We start from the raw sequence: 21,608 nt of genomic DNA, 5'->3' as shown, positions 1-21,608 counted from the left end.
CCAGTCCTCGTTAGAAATCTGGATTTCCCTGCCTGTGTGTCCGGCCGGAGGAAAGACGCGCTGCCTGGCTGAGTGAGGCTAGGACCGAGCCATCGGGCACCAGCAGTCACCAGCAGACCCGGCCTGTCCTCAGCGCTCCTCATGGTGGGCCCAGGATTTGGTGACATATTGGCCTTATTTCTAAAAGCCAGAAGGCAGTCCGGGATCAGGAGGATGCTGCGAAAGAGAGCGCTCCAATTTTACAGTATATAAAATGTGGGGCTGTGAACAAAGACCGTCAACTCCATATCACCAGCTGGTTCTCTCGGCAGTTTTCGCAGGAAGTGTGAAGAGAACACATTTTATGGGAGATATTTATCATTACCCTGTACTACTTAAATATAGCCTGTGTAGCAGGTTAAAGCTTGTTAGGCTTTTATCTTCTCAAGTTGGAGGATGAGGTATTAATCCATGAGTGTTGCAGCCGCAAGTGAATTATAAGAAGTCATCCCCTGTGAGTAAAGATAAATGACATTTTGAAATTAACCCATTACATAGTCTCTTCCAATAAAGTGTTTACTGAAATATTAAATTGTAAATGAAAGATGCTTCAGGTCGTGTTTGAAATTCAGAAAGACACTCATTTGTAATTCTAGTACTGTGTTGCTTCTTTTTTTCTCAGAGATTTCGTTTCTCCTGAAAAGTTTGGGACTGGCAGCCCCAGAGGACAAAGTCTCTATTAATCCACTGAAGGGCACAGTAGCTACAAGGCAAACTGCTCTATCCTGTTAATGCGCGTAGCCTTTGTCTGAGAAATGGGCAGTCCCAAAGGATGTGGCACTGCAACTTCCAACCTAAAAAAAAAAAAAAAAAAAAAAATTGCTCGGCTCTTTATCAGCCTGCACCCAAGCTGGTCGTTCCTGACAGTCTTTCGCTTTATCCCTCCACACCCACGTAAAGGGATTGTACAGGGGGTATTCCAAGGCAATTCGGCCTGGTTTTAAACTAGTGTAAGGTGCCCTTCTGCAAGTTTTGAACAGCCAGTTGGTGAGGTTTTCATTTTATACCTGCATAAAGATCCTTATCTCAGGCTAGCATCTGCGTACATGATTTCAAAAAGCAAGAGAGAAAGAGTTTGCAAGAATTCTCTCCTCCAGCACACCCCATTGCTGTGGTGATGGTTTTTCTTCTGCAAACACTTGCACAGGAATGAGCCTGACAACATCAAAGAGGCTACCCAGCAGTAATGACTTGCACTTCCAACCTGAGCTGGCTGCAAACCAATGACCCAGAGGGCAGATCCTCTCTGTCCCATTATCTATCCCGTAAGTCATCAAGGCCGATTTCCCATTTTCTTTTAGTGCTAGCAGCTTGATGATAGCAGAGAATTATTACAGCTGTATAATATTAAATATGATGGCAATTAGATAATCTCCTGTAACTGCCAGACTGTGATTCTTAAAGACTATTGTTTATCATTGGCTTTTTCTTTTCTGGATGTTAAAGGACAGACCTCATCTGCTTTGTTTTGCAAGTACTGCCACCGTATGAATATACTGTATGCTTGTGGAGAAAATTTCTTGATTTTTGCTTGGTGATTGTATTCCACCCATCCCAGCTGTGAATTTACTACAAGGCTCTGCCGGTCCAGTTCTCACATCAGTTACCCTCACGTAGAGGGTATCTGGAAGAGTATTTTGCTTGCAGAGGCTGGATGTTGCACAGTACCGCTCGGGGTGGTTGAGCTTCTGGTGTGTGTGTGAGAGAGAGAGAGAGAGAGAGAGAGAGAGACCGCTCTGTGGGGAGGGCACAGGCTTGATTTTGAGAATGGCTCAGGATGTTCTTTCGAATAAACATGGAAACAACTAATATAATCACATATCCAGATAATTTTGGGACTTGAGGCTCTTGAAGGTGTTAGAGTTGTTATGGAAGCAAAATTAGGCCCGTGCCTACTGAAATCCTTGGCCTATAATTATACAAGGGAAGTTTTAAAAACCCGATTTGCTTTTACAGCTGTTTTCATAGGCACATTACTTATATGGTAATGCTTTGATTTGGCATATCAATAATTCCTGGTATAAGGCCTGATCTTGTTCCCTTTGCAATAAACAGTGTAACTTCTTGCATGTAATAAAGGAGCGGGACTTTAGGTAGAAGCTATTGAGAAGTGTTTAATTAGTTTTATTGTCTGATCAGAATCATCCTGGCTGTGTTAACTCCTGTGCATCCAGTGTCCTCTAGATCACATTTTGCTGGTATGAAATGAAGAAAAGGGGAGGTTGTCTTACCTGTTCTCTATAGAGATTATACTTAAATACCATTAAACCCCAAACAAATGACCATTCACATGCATATTTAACAGTGTTTAGTCACTGTTTGAGATTAGCAGTTTGAGAAATGCCACTTTTTTCCAGAAATTTTGTCCTGTGCGTAAAGCGTGCGTTCTCTGCAATGAACATGAACCATACGACCTGTCTTGCACACATGCAAAAAAGCACTCTCAGGAAGGCTCTTTTCACTGCTGGTTTATGTGGTTAAAAAGGGAATAAAGCAAAAGAAAAATCAACCTCGAGAGCATGTTGCAGATACGAAGTAATACCCGTGTGTGGATGCCTGCCAGCCTGCTCAGCGTGTTCTCTGTCAGTTGGCAGTGAGGGGGGTCAACGGACAGGAAAAAGCAAAACTTTTTTACACACAGTGGCACAATGAACACTTCATAGCAACAGTATACATTTTTTTAGTTAAAGCCTCTAGGAGTGCAGTTCTGCTGTTCTGGGCATCAAGGAGGTTATCTATAGTCTTTTTTGGCTTTTGGTAATTTTTTCCTGGAGTCTGAAATGAGTGCACAGTTTCAATTCCGACTTGGTCTCATGCTGTAGCGGCAGTGGTATTTTAGCCGATAATAAAGTAAGCGCAGAAACTAACCTTTAAGTCCAGGCAAGAATGACAGGAATGCTCAGAGGAAGAGAACAGAGAAGAAAAATGCTAAAATAGTAGTCCAGAACAGAACAGGGTGCAGGGGGGAAATAATTTTAGACGAGAACTGTAGAAACAGTACTTGACCACAGACTGAAAATTAGGAAAGCTGCCATTTCTTGTCAGACCAGCCAGATTTTGAGTCTTAGCTGCTGGGGGACAATTTTCCTCTAGTCTGAGCCTGTGTCTTTTATAATTAACGAGGGTTGTCATCCACATCTTTGAGATTTTGATGCGAGTGGGAGCTCATCGCTGTTGATCTGCTCAGCGCTTTGCATGCAGAACGCAGCAGCTGCTGCCGGTGATCCTGGGGCTGATTTGTCTGCAGCTTTCACGGGAAACGTTTCCATCCACGACATGAACTGGGCGAGGAGGCAGCTAGTCTAATTGGAGCATTAAGTTTATACAGTAGGTGGTACGCCTGTGTTTTCTGTTGGTTTTCTGTCAGCTCCTCTTAGTTTATTTGTGACATATGCAGGGCTTGGATGGATGGATTTGTGCGTAGTGCAGCTACATCAAGGAAGCATTACGTGCTGGTGCTTGGTGCGGGCGTGCTGAGGCCTTCAGTACTCTCCGAGGGCTTTGCTCCCCTTGCGCTCTGCTATGTCGCTCACCTTGTGTAGCAGCTGCTGTGGGCCTTAGCAGGGGTCCTGGGCAGGGTATCCGACCTAGGTTGCATACTCAGGTCACTACGTATGTGATCCCCACATTCATAGTTCCTGATGAGAACAGGCTCAGGCTGATGGTGCTGACTGGCAGCGAGGGGTGTAGCTGGTTTTCACCTGGTAAAATGTACAATTTCTGAGAGTGTACAACATTTGCAATAAGCAAGTGTAACCAGAGCATAGTCCCATCCTTGGCAGCAGTCCACAACCGGAGTGAAGTTGTGTTGGGGCTGATCTTGACTACAGAGGTGTTGCTGATAAAGCTGTGGCAACAAAGTCCCTGTGAGCAATCTGGTTGGGACTGCTGGGAGAGCTTCTCATTCACCTACTTCTCTAAACAGCCGACCAGCCACAGTAGCCTAACCTGCATGCCAAGAAATTCGGCGGTGCCCCTCCTGATAGCCGCGGCTGCAACTTCCACCAGTAGCAGCAGTCAGGCAACACGCGTGCAGGAGATGCGTCCTCTCTCTCCCCGCTTCCCCACTTGATGCAACGGATCAACAGGAGGGAGTCCCTGCTGAGATGCTGCAGCTCCTTCAATGCTGGTCCATCAGATAGCCCAGCAGTTTCTTTCCCTCTGCTTCTCCTTTCACCTCTCATTAACCCAGTGCAGTAGCTGTCGCCTCTGAACCTGACTGTACATAGGAGGAGATATTGTGCTGTTTTGGCAACCATCCAAACCAGAAGGAATCATCTTGCAGGCTGAATTTGACCCATGGGCAGTGAATTGAGTGGTGCCATCACAGAAGGAGAAGGACTCTTTTTTCAGTGCAGCTTGTGGTTTTTGCCAGCCGAGAGCAAGGATTTGAATTTTCATATATGTGGCTAATCAACATGGCAGTGTTTCAAAATGCTTGGGTAGGTCTTGCCCCAGCTAGGAAAAAATTAAATCTAATTAGAAATCAGAGCTAGGAGGAAATGATAGTTCTGCCCATGAGGATTTCGAAGATCTCAGAAAAATGTCTCATGCTGTAATGGAAGGAAAAAATGAGGTAAACTGAAAATCAGATAAAATCAATAGGTAAACATGGTTTATACCTATAGTAATTATAAAATAAATCTTAAGCTATAGATCTTAGCTTTAGTGTAGTTTAATTTAAGAAGCAAATTTCTCTTGCAATTACAGCATTTTAAATTATAACTTTGTTAAACATTTAAAAAAAAAAAAACCTTTGTTTGGGGCCCAGAAATTTTTTTTTTAAACTATTACTGAGAAAATTTTTAACAATCAAAACAAAATGTCAACGTTTTTCCCCAACTGTAAACGTACTCAAACAGTTTTCCCTCCAGCAGATTCAGGTTTGCCAGTAAGCGTTTTCTGGTGAAAATTTTATTTGAAAATTTCCTGCCACTTCTATTAGAAACCACTTGTTCTTACTTAATTTTGGCCCAAGGGCAACAGTGACTCTGTATGCTTATTTCAGTTTTAGTTTCAGCAGCCTTAAAGCAGAGCGCTGCCAGGGCTTTTCCTCCTCAGTGGTTATGACCAGTGACATTGTTATTTTAGCTGCCCGAGGTGTATGATCTAATGGTTATTCCATATATTTTTCTAGCGTGTCCATTATACTGAAGAGAATTAGGTATCATCTACTGCAGTAGTTATTCCACGAGAACATGACTTTCATATGTAAACACAAGAAGTAGAACAAAAAAAGAAGGACCAGCATTATTGTTCATATCTACCATGAGGAATCTACAAGTGAAAAACCACATCCAAAAAAGAAACCAAACCAAACCAGATTAACAGGTGCAAGATCATTATGCATTCAGGCTAACAGAAAAAAAGATCGGAGTAGGCACACAGGGTGGTAAACAAATCAGACGTTTGAAGAACCACTCGATCCAGGGACTATATGAGTATAAAGAACAGCAGGAAAAAATCCCTTTCCCTTTTCCTCTCAGGAGTGGCAATGGCCCATAATGCGGCAAGGGCTGCAGGTGAGACTGTGGAGCAATGGGATGCATCACATCTACCACGTAGCTGTCGCTTCCACAGCTCACGAGCCGGGCACCCAACATGCACACGAGGCCACGTGGCTGCCTGTAGCTATGCCACGTGCGTCCTGTTTGGAGCCGCCGCCTTGGTGAGATAAGGGCACTTTTGCAAGGGAAAGCACCAGAGAGCTTTCCTATCCCAAGAAATTCTCTCCTACGGGTTCAAATTTGCAAGGGGAGGATCTGAGCCTATTTTAACTATTTTCTTCTCTGGGAGAGCAGCACTTAAATGCTAATTTGAAGAGAAATTCATAGAGGTTTTGAGCTCTCAGACCCCCGACTGAATCTCTTTCCCGTCCCCTAATTTAGCCAAAGTGCTTCTGAAAGGTACTCAGCTGATGTGACCGCACTGGAAACTGAAATGCTGTCATTAGGGAGGTAGCGCTGGTTAGCGAGCAAGCTTTCACGCCGGGCCTTGCCTCAGCCCCAGCCTCGGAGGGCAGCGCTTCAAAGCCCTGTGTGGAGTTAGCCAGTGAGACACGTTGGCAAGCTGCGATCAAACGTGTCTGTTGCTGCAGAGGGGACCAGGCGGGATGCCCAGGGACACGCTTTGTCAATACAGGATGCACGGTCACGAACCATTTTCACTGTGGCTGTCTTATGAGTACCAATGAAACCTAAAACTGCACCGTCATGTATTTGTATGTGAAAGGAGCTCTACAGCAAATGCAGTCTGATGTATAGCGATCTAATGAATTTAAAGGGTCGACATCGGAGTCTACTAGTGTTAGGAATAAAACTCTGGAAAGGTGAATTTGTGGGTTTAGAAAGCTGAGAAGTCCCCCTTTCTAGCTGAATCTTTAGATAACAGATTTTAAATGAACCCCTAGTTTCTGATCGACTCTTCCTCGCTTTACAGTTCAGACCTGGTTGACACAGCTAAAGCCACAGTCTTTGAGGAAGAAGGGATCAACATTTTTTTTAGATCGTGTTTGTGTACACAAGCAGCTGCTTGAATACGCTGAAGTGTGAGGAATGTTTAGATAAGTGCGCAGAGAACAGCAAAAGTGGGTGGAAATGGCGTAAGAAATACCACCAAACAGATTGGACCACAGTTCAGTGCTTCGTTATGGTGTCCTTTGTGTTTATGCTGTCAACAGAGGGAGGATGGATGGATGGATGGATGGAGGTACAATAAACGGTACAAACAATTTGACTTTTTCAGCACGTGCTTGAGAATTGGCTCTCTTTCTCCAGCGAAAAGATGAGTTTCTTTTCTCTGTTTCAGGGATTAGGTAAATACCACGAGTGATGACAACAGACAGAACTGGGGCTTGCAAAGATACAGAGGGGAAAATTTACTTGACACTTGTGAGAAGTGAACTCTGAGCTGGCAGTGTGGTTAGACACGCAAGCCTCATTTCAGAAAGCTGAAATATTGCCTTCTCATTCTTCTACCTTTAATCACGAAACCTCACATTCTTCTAATGATTCTTTCAGAGGGAGAAGTGAAATGATTCATATAAAGAACTAGAATTGCTCAAACCACATCCCTTTTATTTATCTAGACCAAGCTAGAACCTCAACTGAAGTTCAGATTGTTTGGGATAACATGTTGCAGTGTTCACATTCTGCTTTTCTTCTCTTACTCCCTTATATTCCAGTCCTTTTTCTGATGGCCCACTTTAAAACACATGCAGCTACTTAAGAGTGTCAGAAATTGCATCTCACTGGAGGTTCCCGTGCATACGGAGGAGCGAATCAGAAAAAGGCACTCCACAATTGTTTATTGTGTTAATGCAATAATTATACAAAAGGAAGTGACTGCTGTGAAGAGTGGTTGAACAACTGGTTAAGCAGAAGAGAGGAGACTAAGATTAGTAGGATGGGCAGAGGAGGAAGGAGTCACGTTGCCTCTTGGATGAAACAGTCTCCAGGGACGCAAGAGCAAGAAGGTGAAGTGAAGAAAAAACAGAAGGAATCTCCAAGCTTTGCACTCCATTTGTTTAGAGTTAGAGAAGGTGACAAAGGTAAGGAGAGACACCTACTGTTTAAGTTGTTGGAGAGTTTTAAAGGCCCTTAGCTCAAGGTTGAAATTCTGGTGAAGGGGGCTTACTTGAGTTGCAGAATACTTCGAGATTTGACTGACGTCCTATGTGGTTTGGAGTGCAGAAGCCCAAGCACTAAGGGAAAGAAATGTATCTCCTTCATACACCTTTTCATCTTTCTCCTTTTTAATTCAGTTACTTCAGTAAAAGGGCCTTGAGTAGTTTTTGTTTTCTAGTTAGTAGTTCCTACGTGCTGTCATGCAGCAGTCAAAACATTCCACTCTTCAGCCACATTTCACTGCTCGTTCATTTAGCCTTTTTATGTATCAACAGCTGGTTACCTAGAAGTGGTATGTGTGCTTGCTTACCAGATATTTAGGTGCTGTTCAGTACATCTTGCCTACAAGGAAGTTCAAAAAAGGAGCCAGGAGCGAATTGTGGTAGAGGCTGCATGCAGACTGTCGTTGGTGGAAGAGTCAGGGTCAGAGTAATGGGTGCTGGCTTTGAGTCCTTCAGCATATGGGCTAAGTGTGTCTGAACTACAGACCGTTAGCTAAATGTTGTTCTTAGATTAATACCGCTTTTAGGAATCTTTGCCAGCGCGTCTGATTTTCTGTTTGTATCGTGGTTTGTGGCAGTGGCCTTAGAAGGTCTGTTTTTTTGTCTGAAGAGAAGTAGGAACTTTGGGATTAGTTAGAGAAGAAAGAGTTGAATTTCTTATTGGGAAGATTTGTAGTCTCCTTAACAGAAAATGGAGGGTTGTGAGGTCTGATTTGCATCACTGGAGAGTATGGATATTCTTGGGGAATGTCATCAAGGTCTGTGGCTGAGGATTTGCACCACAGTGTGTAGTTTTCATTATATAACCTGAAATAGTGTTCTGTAATAGTCACAGTACTCTTGTCTCTCCATATTACTTTTATGGACTTGCTCAGCGTAACCATCCATCCGGTACTTTTTGCACAGAGGAAAATGAAATAAGGGGGAGAGATGCTGCTGCCTGCTTTCACACAGCTCTTCAGCTCCTTTCCTTAATGTCCAGCCTGGCTCGCTACATGGAACTATTCACAGTACGTCACATCTTGCTATCAAGGCCTCTTTTTTGGTATTGTCATAAAGCAGCTTGCTTGTAGCTTGCTGTAAAAATGCAGTGAAAGTCATTCTGATGACAGCTCGAGGGAAGAAATAATGTTCTTTGCAAATTTGCATATAAAGACTGAGAAAAACAAGCGCAAGAGCTGTGCAAGGGAAGATACTCTTGTTTGATGCTTGAGTGTTACAGGCCTGTGGGAAGTCTTGTATGTTCACAGACAGAGGGGTCAAACAGAGATTTCCATTACCAAATGCTTTTAACATTGCTTGCATGAAACTTTCCCTCTTTTTTTGTTTCTTTTCTGCTGTGTTCCTTTCTGTCTAGATTTAGCTGTGCAACATATGTGGTATGTGTGAGAGAAAGAATAGGAACCTTGCAGCAAAATGAGTTGAGTTAACGCCACAATTTTTTTCCCCCCTAAATAATCACATTAATTAATTAGCCCATTGCTCTGGGGAAGCACTTTGCTCTGCTGCTTGCTAGCTATGCTAACTTGTAGGACTGCTCTCAATCCCATGGTCTCCAGAGCCTGCATTACCTCCAACTGCTGCTCCTGAGCCCCCTCGGTACTTTTTCAGGAGGTTGTGGCAAAGGCACATGCGCGCACAGGCTCTGTGCGAAACGAGTATCCCTATCGAAGAGTGGCAAATGTTAGGTTGCCCTTTTTAATTCTAGCCCCAGTGGCTGATGTGAGCATGCTCTTTTGCATGCATGGCACTGGCTATTTGCCAGGTTTAGTGTAATTTTTTTTTGAATGAATGAATGAATGAATGAATGAATGAATACCTGATTAAGTTAATGAAGCTGAGCCAATGGTGGGAGGGAGTGACTTGGCTGCTGACTGCTGTAAGAGATCTGGCAGCGCATTAGACTTGCATAACGCTTTACAGCTCCGTGCTGCGCTCCATATGAGCCACAGGAGAGGGCTGCAATAATTACTCAGTTTTTTGATTGAAAACAGCTGCAGGTAGCTAGTCATCCTTTTGTCCATTTCCCCGGTGTGGGGAGGTGACTTGTCTTTGCACCTTGGATTGCGAGTGGCAGATGGGTAAGCTGCTCACAGAAGTGATCACAGTGGTGAGAAAGCACGTTTGTCGCTCGTTGGCTTTTACAAAAGGTCCATTCATATTTCCAAGCTGTGATTCGCCAGACGCACATGTCCAATGGAGGAATTTTTTAGTTTTGAGTTTAAAACTCCTATATAAATTATCTTTATTGGAGTTGTGTGATTTTTTTTCCCCTTCTTCAGTTGGCCAGGAAAAGGGGAGCAAAAGGTTTTCTTCTATCTGTTTTTTGTAAGAGAAGTCATTTTAAAATCCTTCCAGTTCCTTTTGGTGGCTGTTTAAAGCAAGTTTTTTTTCTGGCAGTCCTAGTTTGTGCATACCTTTGTTTCTCACATACTTAAATTAAGAGTACTGGCGCTGCATGTTAACACACCGCCTTCATTTGTCAGCGTTCCCTGCTTGAGAGCAACGCTGATGATTTGCATTCTTAGTTGGAATGTTTTTTTTTTTTTTAATTGCAGCTGGAGCCTGTGACTGCTGTGTTGTTATAAACTGGCATTATTTCATTTTGTTGTAATTGTTTTCTGCGTTGTCTTGTCAGATAGAACAGCTGGGGCAATCGCACCCTCGCTGTGCTGGCCTCAGCGAAGTGGCACTGGTGATGAATTTGGCTCTCTGTGCCCATTTTATCTGCCTGCCACACTGCCTATGAAACGGGAGGCTCCCGCAAAGCGTGAGTCAGGAATAGCAAACTAATCACTTTGTGTTGTGGGCTGCAGAGCCAGTCCAGGCATTTTATTGGAAGAGGGGGTGCAGAACAGCTGCTTTGGCTTTTTTCTTTTCTTTTCTTTTTTTTCCCCCCTGTATGCATTCCTACGTGCACATCTCAGCATGCAAGTTGAACCCTGTGATCTTACTTTTGATCAGCCTGCCAGCTTGAGGATCTGCGCAGGACTAATGGGTATTTCTGTAGGGCGCACCCGAATGTGACTGATTGATTGAATTAAAAAGAAAACTGAATGAATGAAAGAAAGAAAGAGAAAGAAAGAAACAACAGAAGAGTGACTGGAGGGAACGCTGCGCTGGTCTCAGCATTGTGCAGCACCGGGGAGCACAGCCGCGCGCCTTCGGGGCTGGGGGCGAGCTGCCAGCCTTTTTTATGTTGTCAGTTGTAGTAGTCAGTGGTCCTGATTAAGCAGGGAGCCTGGTGTTTTACTTCAGGTATGAGCAAGACCTCGTACAACATTACATAATGTTAAAGCTGTCCCACAGGCTTCACTGAATGAAACTTGAAAGGATGAGAGAAGCTGGAATCCATGTCAAGGGGCATTTAATGTGAATTCGTTTTTAGCACTTTACAAATGAACTAATTATAGTCCATTTGGTGGCACTGGGAATCTACCAGGAAAGCCACCTGCAGGAAGGACATCCATTGAAAGGCGCTGAGCATGTAGCTGATCTTTCCAAATCTGCCCTTAAAAAAGCCGTGCGCTCACACTGTCCAAGTATCCGCTGAGCTTGAAGGTGCACTCCCCTTCAGAAGCACATGCGCTTATCTCTAAAATGGCTGCTTCAAGCTGGCCAGTGTTCACTTGATGCCACTGGCTGGGTTTTCCAAGGGCTGGAACACCCACAGATCCTGTAATTTTTGGTGAGGACCTTCATCTCTTCTGAAGGTGAAGTCAGACATCGTTCAAATTTGTTTTGCCACATGCATGAAAGAGAGAACGTTAACAAGCATTTGGAGACACATGGAAGGAGGAGACCTGCCTGAGATATCTGCGGTGCAAATGTGTTCATACAGGCATGACAGTTTCTGTCACAAGTTAAAATGAGTGGCGAGTGGGTGTTGCTTCATTTATAGTCACTCATGTGAAATTTTCAATGGAAAATTGTGTAGGCAGCTCCTATTGTAGCTGGGCACATTTTAGACAAATGAAAAGCATCAATAAACTAATTTCTGTATTATGCTTGTTTATAAACAAACTCTATTCACTCATTTAAGCTGCAAAACTGCCTCTAAGGGATTGGTGTAAGAGTGAAGGATCTTGTTGTGCAATCTCAGACAAATTGGTCCTTCAAATCTGAAGTCCTGTAGCTGGCAGTAGTACCGCGCAGGAAGAAAAGGGGTATATGCCGCATCTGTCCACTTAATAGAGTAGTGTAGGTGGGATCCAAGTTTTCTTCCTGACCTAACTGCGATTGAAGGAGCACTGTAAGCACCCGTGCTTAGGCTTCAGGACCCTTCGGCAGAGGGCACCTGGTGTGTATGAGGTGTGGTACTGCCTTCCTGAACTTCTCAAGTTGGGCTCAGGCCCTTACTGAACACTTAAATCCTTCTCTTTGCTCCTCCATAGGAGTGGAGAGCTCTGGAGTCTGAGTGCTTCATTCTCCAAGAAGTTTCTCTGTAATCAGCATCGTCAGCTGGTACATTTCTATTGCAAGCCTCTAGATAGCTGACGTTGTTTCACAAAGCTCCAGTTCCTGGTGTCAAATGATTAGATGGGAAATTCCACTTTTAGCTAAGAAAGTAAGTTTCTGCTCTTGTGGGTTGCGGGAAAAAGCTAGAGAACTGGAGCCTGAAAGGCCTCAGACAGCAAAAGGGCATTTTGGGGGGGGGGGGGGGGGGGGGGAGGAAAAAAAAAAACCACCACCTTCCACGTTTATCATTTTAAGAAATCTTGTATTTGTAAACCAGTATCGTGTGTTTCAGGGGCAAGAAGGGGGGCCTGAATCGTGATATTTGAGCCCCTGGGCTTGGCAGGATGAGGGAGATTCCTGCAAAGCGGAGGGAGGGCAGTGCCGGCGCAGCAGGCTGGGAGGGTGGTGAGCTGGAAGCCACTCTGCAGCCCTCTGCTGGCACCAGGAGCTGCATAAGCGGCCTGCAGCTTTAGGAGCAAACGCTTGCAGCCTGCTTTCTGAGCACTTCAATACCAACTTTCTGCAAAGCATGCTGGAAAAGGAGTGCTCACCTTTATGCATAACTTTTATGTAAGAAACATGAAATTAATGATTCTCGCAGTAGGCAGCTAAAAATGGACTGAGAGCTCCTCTGACACTCCCATACAATCATGTGTGTGTGTAGAAAGGTATGTCATGTGTCCAGAACATAACATGATTTTTACAGGTGTTGAAAACGCAGGCATCTTTTCTGTTACAGAACCAGGTGATGGCACCCACATGAAATGACAGCAGAAACCTGCAACCTTCTGAAAATTAACTGAAGTCTTAATTAATTCAGTGATTAGCCTAATTGAAATCTAATCTGCTACTAGCAGCATGAGAAACTGTGATTCTTGTACAGCTCACCAGCACCCACCAGCCAAGATAACAACGTGTCCCTAACCAAAGCGTAACTGTAGTAAAACAGGACTGCAAGACACCAGTGCCCTGCTTAGAAAATAAAGAGCTCCCCTTATCCTCAAAATTCAGCAGCTAAAAAATTCAGGAGTTTGTATCATGTGCATTCATAAATGTCACCAGGTTAAATGGCTCTTTTAGAACTCCCACTGTTTGCGGTGGGGGGCAGGGGGGAATATTTCTTATGATATTCTTTCTCCTGAATCTTCCTCTCTCAGCTCTGGTATCTACTACAGTCTTGCGTCATAAAATTTCACGGCAATGTCAAGCCTCCGAGCATCTCACATCCAGTGATCTGCTAGCTGAGGTTTGCTTATATCAATTGCTTTTTGTGCTACGTAAAGGATATCTGATCTGACTGCGGGGAGGAGGGATGTGCAGAATAGCTGCTTGCTCTGCAAAAAGCTGTATCAGTTTGCTGTGGTGGGCTCCCAGAAGTATAATAAGAGCTAACACTGCAGTGGACAATCTGACTTGCAGATGCGGTGTTGATCAGGAATCCTTTCATTTTGGGAGGAGATTTTCAAATTTTATTAGAGGTTTTCATGTTTCTTAATACTAGATCTCTGCAGTTGGCCCTCCTGGGAAATCTGCCAGAGAACTGCAAAACTGGTAAGATTAGACAGTAAACTCATATAGCTATTGTTGGCCTGTGCTGAGCTCCACATGGCAAGGCTAATGAAATCTGTAGCAGTTAGTTAACCACTATGAATATGTACCTGGCAGAGGACAGCACGTAGTGCTGAGGAAAGCTGGCGTATGGCTCTGAGAGGCAGAATGCAGCTGCAGATCGTTCTGCAACGTGTCTGTGTCTGCCTTGTGATCCCAGTGAATCTGATCCTGCAAGGTGCTGAGCTCCTTGGAGAAGAGGGAGAGAGTTGGGTCAAGTGCCCTCCCTTTCCACTGATTTCAGGTAACGCTGAAACCACCTGCTCATCATATCACTATGGAATGGGCAGGTGATTTGAGACAGGCGCGTTAGAGCGTACAGCTGATCCTATGAGACTGCCTGTAACACACCAGACATAAAAAGCTGTGCATCAGACTTGATTCACAGGATTATTTTTCCAGTGTACTCTTTGATTATTACGTGGATGTATACTTGTCAGGCAGGGCAGTGGTGTCTGACAGAGGGTAGGCCCACTTTTTTACTAAGTGATAAATGTGATAAATTACTAGTCATGCCTGCAGCTGGAGAGTAAAAGCTAAAAATTAGTAGTAATGTGTGTGTTATTAGGATTTGGGCTCAAAGGAGCCTTTCGACAGTAAGTGGCTTGTTTGAATATCCCTGAAGTTGGAGGCTGACAGCTGCCCCCCTCAGGTGATTACTCCGTACAATAAGGAAAATGAGCTTGGTCTCAGCCCTGCTCTTGGTGGCAAAGATTGGTACGAGCTTGTTTGCAGTTTTGCAGAGAGATCAGGAGTAGGAGAATGAAGGACCGAATTTTTGAAGGTGTTTTGGAGAAAGAAGTTAGCTAGCTGTTTCATAGGACTGCCAAAAGTGCCTGATTTCTGAAGGCAGTGAAAATGCCAGTCTGCATATGCAGGTGCTGCAGTGTTTTGTGAATCTGGCCCCAAATACTCTGTACCCAAAGGCTCAGTCTCTGGAGATGGGACGCAGCCTATTATTACAGCGGTGAGGGACGCTTGCATTGCTGAATTTGCCTTTGTTGCAGTGAGCTAGATGAATAAAGGATTTCAGCCTCTAAAGCTATCACCCAGCTTCCTTTCATGAGTTTCAAATTTATTAGAAGAAATAAATAGAAAAATACTGGTTGGGGGGGGGGGCATGCTGTGGTATAAACTACCTTTGCAGAAGCACGCTAGAGTTTTGCATGCAAATGCATATCCTGAGCTCTAGTGTGCAATCCCTTTGGGGCCAGAGCAAACCCAGATGGTGACTCCTCCAAGTGATTATTTTTCTGCCTTAAGCCTTTCCAGGAATTTGAGTGTGGGCAGGCTGCCAGCGGACACTGGCTATCCAGACACTTTAGCAATGTTCCATGTGCGCTAGCTGCCAGATACCAAAGTCCAGCTGCTGTCCCTGATCTCTTTGTCCCCTTTCCCTTCTCAGGCCGAATTACACACGCGCGCGCACGCACACAGTTGTGCGACGCACACTTACAAAGCAGGAGAAAAAATCACTGAGAGTTTGCTGCTCTTTTGCATGTCTTGCAAATCACGATTGACAGCTCCAAAGTTTAAACAGAAAGGAGTTCTCGGAGTCAGAGAAATGACTTGGATCCAAAAAAAAGTGTACAGATAATAAACAGTACCCCCCACCTCAGAAGGCAGTCAGAGTGGGAACGTCTTTCTAGGATACAAGAGAAGAACAATTGAACCATGTCTGACGCCCTTCTTGCCTTTGAGACACTCTATTTGGCTTGCCCCCTTCCTTTTTCTCCCAAGCAAAATCATTGCCTTGCTATCCTTGCTGTTGCTGCTGCTCGACTTATGGTGAAAACTTACGGTTTTACTTTTCACTCCTGAAGCAGAAATAGCCTGGGATTTGCTGCACAGAAAGGCAGCTGACCTGCATTTCTGCAGATCCAGCCCCAGGTCTACCGGAGGTCAAAGTCTGACTATACAGTAGTTGGCCTGGAAAAAGTGGGCCAGTCTTTATGGTTCTACTGATGTCTGGTCTTTCATTAAGCTCCGTTAGGCTTGTCCTTTGTTCTCCAGGAGATTTTGGGAAGCCCTTTTGTTACCAGTGGTGATGAAGAGAGCCATAAGAAAGACTGACAAAACAAACAAGCAGGCAAAATGCTGTGTGTAGCCTGTGAAACTTGCCTGTTTTCAAAGTCTCAAGCCCTGCACCAGTTTGATCAAAAAAGCTTGCTCAGCTCCAGAGGCTTTCAGATGACTTTGGGCTCTTTCATGGTTTTGCCTCACAGTCAGAAATTCCCAATTTAACATAAATTCTGCACAAAAGAGTTAGCATTTGGCATTTTTGAAGGATGTTAGCTTTGAATTTGGAGGCTACCCAAAACTCAGTAGTTTGATCCTGTTTAGCAGACAAACCCTTTGCTTCAGCTCCTGCAAAGTATAACTCCACTGAGTTTTCATACAGCTTCATTCTAGTAATTTTGATGTGGACAAGCTGAATCTGCGCTCCTCAGACTTTTGGAATGACTAGTTTTGGGAGCCCACTTTACCCATTACAGCAAAATAAGTTGGCCCTCTTCCATCCCACGTACAAACTGCTTTAAACCTGTGGCATATTGGGCCTGGTATTTTGAGTCATCTTGTTAGACAGGCAGAGGGGCCAGCGCTCTGCTTCCAGTCTGAATCCACGTTTTTCCTCTCAAAGTGTTTTTAGGGTCTGTTTTCAGTTCAGGTCCATCTCTGCAAGAGATCAAAGGACGGGCCAGTCTGTCAGCCCTCCAGGTCCAGTCCGAGCTCCCTATAGAAAGAGGAGCGATACAAATGGAGCGTGTAAAGCACGTCCCAGCGCAGCATCTCCATGCAGCTTCCTCAGTCAGGAGCTGCTGATTGATGTGCCAGAGCTCCCTGCCCGGGGTGGAAGACTACAGTGAGCTAAAGTTAACGAAGGATGACTGCGCAAATGTAAGCTTGGTGGTTTTATTTTTAGTTGAACTTAAAAATAAAAATCTATAAGTCATATGTAATATAATAATTTTAGCTGTTGCCAAGACACACTGAGCAACTGTGAGGAGGAGGGGAAAGACCAGTGCAAATCCCAGAGCTCTTGTCTCCCAGCTGCCCTCGTCCGGCTGGAGTTGCAGCGCCGCGGCGGCAGCAGTGCCAGCTTCTGGCAGGTCTTTAGTCTCCCAGGCAGCACCTTAGCCTCCAAGTAAGAAGTCAGCTTAGGAGCTTCCAGGTTTTCCGGGAAAAAATTATGCTGACAGAATTGCTGAGAGACAAACAAACAGCTGCATTTTACAGACAAGCTGAGGGGTGGTAGTGACTTGGCCCCTCACACAGCAAATCGACTTTCAGAAACCGAGTTAAAAAGTCACCAGCCTGCGTTGGACTACGCTGCTCCCTGTCAGCCTGGCTACTGTCTCTCTCTCTGCGCTGTGTTTTTGCCTGCAGCGCAACACAAAAGTCTTTATAACGACCTTTCCCAAGCCTACAAATAATTTGTGTGCCGATTTCTCAGCTTAGGTCAGGCCTGCCCTAATTCGTTACAGCTGTAGAGTTCTTGAAGGAAGAAACAACAAACATTGTTTTTTTTAGGGTCTCCGCGGTTATTGGTGTTTGATTACTGTTTATCAATGTTTAAACAGTGGAATAATTAACTTAAAACAGATTGTATCAGACCATTAGAAGCTTTAGACTTTTCCTGTGCGATTGTAACAGCTTGGAGGTTCAGAAAAGTAAAGAATGCTCTTAAAGCTAGGTTTAATCTCGGTCGACTATGTCTTCAGAGTACTGTGTGCACATATAAACATGAGGCTTATTGTTCATTAGAACCAAGGCAGTAGGGAAAGAGATTCTCCCAAAGGGATATTATTTGCCATAAGATAACTATCGTTACTGCTGCTCAGCGTTCACTTTAATAAAGTCAGTTACATCCTATTTCCATCTTCTTTCACGTCCACTCTAATTCTTTCTCTCTTCATTTTTGTTTCATAAAATAAATGCCTTTCTTGTTAGAATGCCTATAGTGTGAGGTACGAGATTTCTAAGCCCCCATCCTTGCATATCTTTCAAAAAAACCAGAAATGCAGATGAAAGGTGGTGACTGGACAGGGAATGGGAAGAGTCTCATTTTCTCTAAAGTTTAATTATGAAACAAGGCAAAGTAGGAGTTCTTGGTTTCAGGCAGGTGGGGAAAAGCTGTCAGTCTGTTTTGTTTTTGTTTTTTTTTAAAGTGTGATGTGATTTAGTTGCTGTATTTTCCTTAGCAGATAATGAAAGAATGAGAAAGGCTTTGTTCCCGGTATCAAGGATGGCTGCAGTAAGCTCACTGAGTGATGCAGAGAAGGGAGAGCACCAATTTTGCTCTAGCACATAATAAAATTGTGAGCTTTTGTGAGCGTCAGGGTTCCTGCGTTGGGTCAGGGAGATCCAGTCACCTCTTAGCCGGGAGTTTTCAGGGCCAGCCCCGTGGGGCGTAGCGTCAGCTCGCAGGTACCGCTGACCCCTGCCGAGCACCCCAGATTGCAGGGACGGAGCATTTTCCAGTGCAAAATGTTGCCTGCTCACTTAGGTGTGAGCTATCAATAGCAGGGGAGTTCAAAGCACTGAAAAAAACACATTAAAAATCTGGCTCGGAGCCATCTCTGGCTTTGTGCTGCCGCTGTAAATAGCCTGTTTAGCCGAGGCTTGTTGCCAAACTAGTAGATGAAGGGCACGTGTGCCTGCAACAAGCTGTGGCATGAGGGAAGAGCAGAAGGTAACTGCTGTGTTTGCAGCCCTGTCCAGTGTGAAATGAAATCGCTCGGCAGATGACGCAGAGGTTTAGGAGTTCAGAAGTAGCTCACCTTCTCTCAGTGCTACTAATAGCTGCTCGTTGCTAGCGTAAATATTTGGGGGGGGGGGTGTCTTCAGGGCTCCCTGCCGCGTTGTGCGTGATGTCGCGCTGTGATTGCGTGCTTTAGGACACGGCACGGTGAAGATAACGTTGTTGTTGCAAGGGAAGGAGAGGGGGAGAGTGGCAGAGCGAACCGGACACCTGAGAAACAAGCTGGGTTTTCACAGAGAAGGGAGGAAAGCAAGCCTGCAGGATGCTAGGAAATAAGCGACCGAGGTTAAACAAGAGAAGTTTTGGTCAGAGAGTTTCTGATTTACGTAAAGTTTCAATTATTCTCCCGATGTGTTAGCAGACACATCTGGGATTTTAGCTGCAAACTGCTCCTTGACACGTGAGCAGCAATGCAAGGCAGGTTTTATTTTTGCGAGGGTTTTCTTTTTCTCAGTGGTTGTTTTGAGGTGTTTGCTCGTTCGGTTTCGTTTTCCAGCGCTGACAGCATGATTTCGCCCACCTCTCGTTGCAGAATCCAGAGGAGCTGTCGAAGGGTTGTGCTCACGGGGAGATGATTCCTCATGAAGTCACTGGATCCCTTTCAGAAATCAAATGTGACTTTCCATTTATCAGACTGAAATCAGAACCAGCCAGACAGTGAAGCAAGCACAGTGGAGGGGGGACGGCGAAAGATGAAATCCAACCAAGAGCGGAGTAATGAATGCCTGCCACCTAAAAAGCGAGAAATCCCTGCCACCAGCCTGCCTTCGGAGGTGAAGCCAGTCCTGCCAAACGAAAACCACCGCGCAGATAACTTAGCATGGCTCCCCAGTACACCCAGCAGCCAAAGCGGCCTGGGGGGAAGGCACAGGCCCGGAGGGACGTCGGTAGAGATGGGTTTACAGCAGGGTTTACACAAGTCACTGTCTACAGGAATGGACTATTCCCCACCGAGCGCACCCAGGTCCGTTCCAGCCTCCACAACCCTTCCCACGGTGTACTCACCCGCGCTCTCCCAGTCAGGGAATCCTGTATCCCCCGTGCAGTACACACACCTGCAGCACACTTTCCAGTTCGTCGGGCCCCAGTACAGTGGACCATATGCCGGATTCATCCCCTCGCAGTTGATTTCCCCAACAGCCAATTCTGCAACCGGTGCTGTGGCGGCGGCCACAGCTGTTGCAACCACTCCATCCCAGCGCTCCCAGCTGGAGGCTTATTCCACTTTGCTGGCCAGCATGAGCGGCCTAAGCCAGCAGGGGCACAAAGTTGAGCCGCACCTGGTGAGGACACCTGGACTGATTGCTGCAGGGTCTCCTCCACCCACCCAGCAAAACCAGTACGTCCACATTTCAAGCTCTCCCCAGAGCGCTGTCAGAAATGTCTCTCCTCCAACCATCCCGGTCCCTCTGCATCCCCATCAGACAGTGATACCGCACACACTCACCCTTGGCCCTTCCTCCCAAGTGGTGGTACAGTACACCGACTCTGGGGGCCACTTCGTCACCCGGGATCCCACCAAGAAGCCTGAGAGCAGCCGACTGCAGGCCATGCAGGCCAAGGAGGTACTGAACGGAGAGATAGAGAAGAGCCGGCGGTATGGTATTTCGCCGTCTGCCGACATGGGTCTAGTCAAAGCAGGCAATAAACCAGCTCCCCATCATTACGAGACCAGGCATGTAGTGGTCCACTCGAGCCCTGCCGAGTACAGCGCACGGGATTCCTCAGGTGTCCGAGCGTCTGTCATGGTGGTACCCAACAGCAACACACCTACCACAGATATGGAGGTACAGCAGGCCACCAACCGAGAGACCTCTCCCTCAACCCTCAATGACAAGGGAAGCTTGCATTTAGGAAAGCCAGCCCACCGGTCCTATGCTTTATCTCCACAACAGACTATGGGCCACGAGGGGGTGAAAGCAGTTGCTACGCTGTCCCCTCACACTGTCATTCAGACAACCCACAGCGCTTCTGAGCAACTCCCTGTCGGGCTGCCTGCTACGGCCTTCTACGCCGGGACCCAGCCACCGGTAATCGGCTACTTGAGCAGTCAGCAGCAAGCAATTGGGTACCCTGGAAATCTGCCGCAGCACCTGGTGATCCCTGGCACACAGCCCCTGCTTATACCAGTTGGCAATGCAGATGTTGAGCCATCAGGAGTAGCACCTGCAATAGTCACTTCATCTCCCCAGTTTGCAGCAGTGCCTCATACGTTTGTCACTACCGCCATTCCTAAGAGTGAGAATTTCAGTGCTGAGTCCCTCACAACCCAGCCTGCCTACCAGGCAACCATGGTGCAGGCCCAAATCCACCTCCCCGTGGTGCAATCCATCGCTTCTCCTACCGCGGCTCCTCCCACGCTGCCTCCTTACTTCATGAAAGGGTCAATCATTCAGTTGGCCAACGGGGAGCTGAAGAAAGTAGAGGACTTAAAAACAGAAGACTTTATACAGAGCGCGGAAATTAGCAATGACCTGAAAATAGACTCCAGCACTGTGGAGAGGATCGAAGACAGCCATAACCTAGGCATTGCTGTGATACAGTTTGCAGTTGGAGAGCATCGAGCACAGGTAACAGAATGTGGGAGTTGGGGGTGGAGAGACTAGACTGCACGTCTTGGTTTCCTTGGTACAGCTTACCTCAGGGCAGTTGGGCAGCAGGTGTCAATTGCTTTGGGTTTGGGGGGGAATGTAGTTTTTCATTGTTTACACCCATCCATGAGACTGACACATCCTTGGTCGAAAAATCATCCACCTTGCAGTGCCAGTGGAACCATCAGAGCCACACCTATGATAAATGTAGCCTTCTGGATGTGATAGTAGGTCTTCTTTTCTTGCGCCCCGGTTAAACTGCTGCAAGGTTGTGTTCAGCGCCCTCCACAGTCCCTACACTGCAGCCAGGGGAATTGTTTACGTCCTCACTTTGAACGGTTCGCCCAGCAAACCTCAATCATACTGCAGTACTTGAGGCAATGTCACGCTATTTCTTGCCTGTACTGTGGTAGCACCCCGAGGCCCCAGCCGGTCTCTGTTCAGCACTGTAGGAGCACACAGTGGAAAAAACAGTCCTGTCATCATGCAAAAACAGTCTGAGATGAAGGTGGAAACTGAGACA

The 21,608-nt window shown here is 45.8% G+C and overlaps 1 protein-coding gene across 22 annotated transcripts in view; it reads left to right on the top strand.

The window, feature by feature from the left end:
- Positions 1–21,608, top strand: part of ATXN1 (ataxin 1) — a 287,878-nt gene that overhangs the window by 190,402 nt on the left and 75,868 nt on the right. For 21 of the 22 annotated variants that reach the window (XM_068931766.1, XM_068931767.1, XM_068931768.1 and 18 more), the window contains one exon: positions 19,027–21,064. In XM_068931766.1, the coding sequence (XP_068787867.1) occupies positions 19,187–21,064 (1,878 nt within the window). In that variant the 5' untranslated portion in view covers positions 19,027–19,186. Of the gene's footprint in view, positions 1–7,262; positions 7,589–19,026; positions 21,065–21,608 lie in introns of those variants that run through there. The other variant, XM_009677950.2, reaches the window with a different exon arrangement.

The sequence above is a fragment of the Struthio camelus genome, chromosome 2, assembly GCF_040807025.1.
Source record: "Struthio camelus isolate bStrCam1 chromosome 2, bStrCam1.hap1, whole genome shotgun sequence".
Classification (NCBI taxonomy): Eukaryota; Metazoa; Chordata; class Aves; order Struthioniformes; family Struthionidae; genus Struthio; species Struthio camelus.
This window is presented reverse-complemented; position numbering and strand designations above follow the sequence as displayed.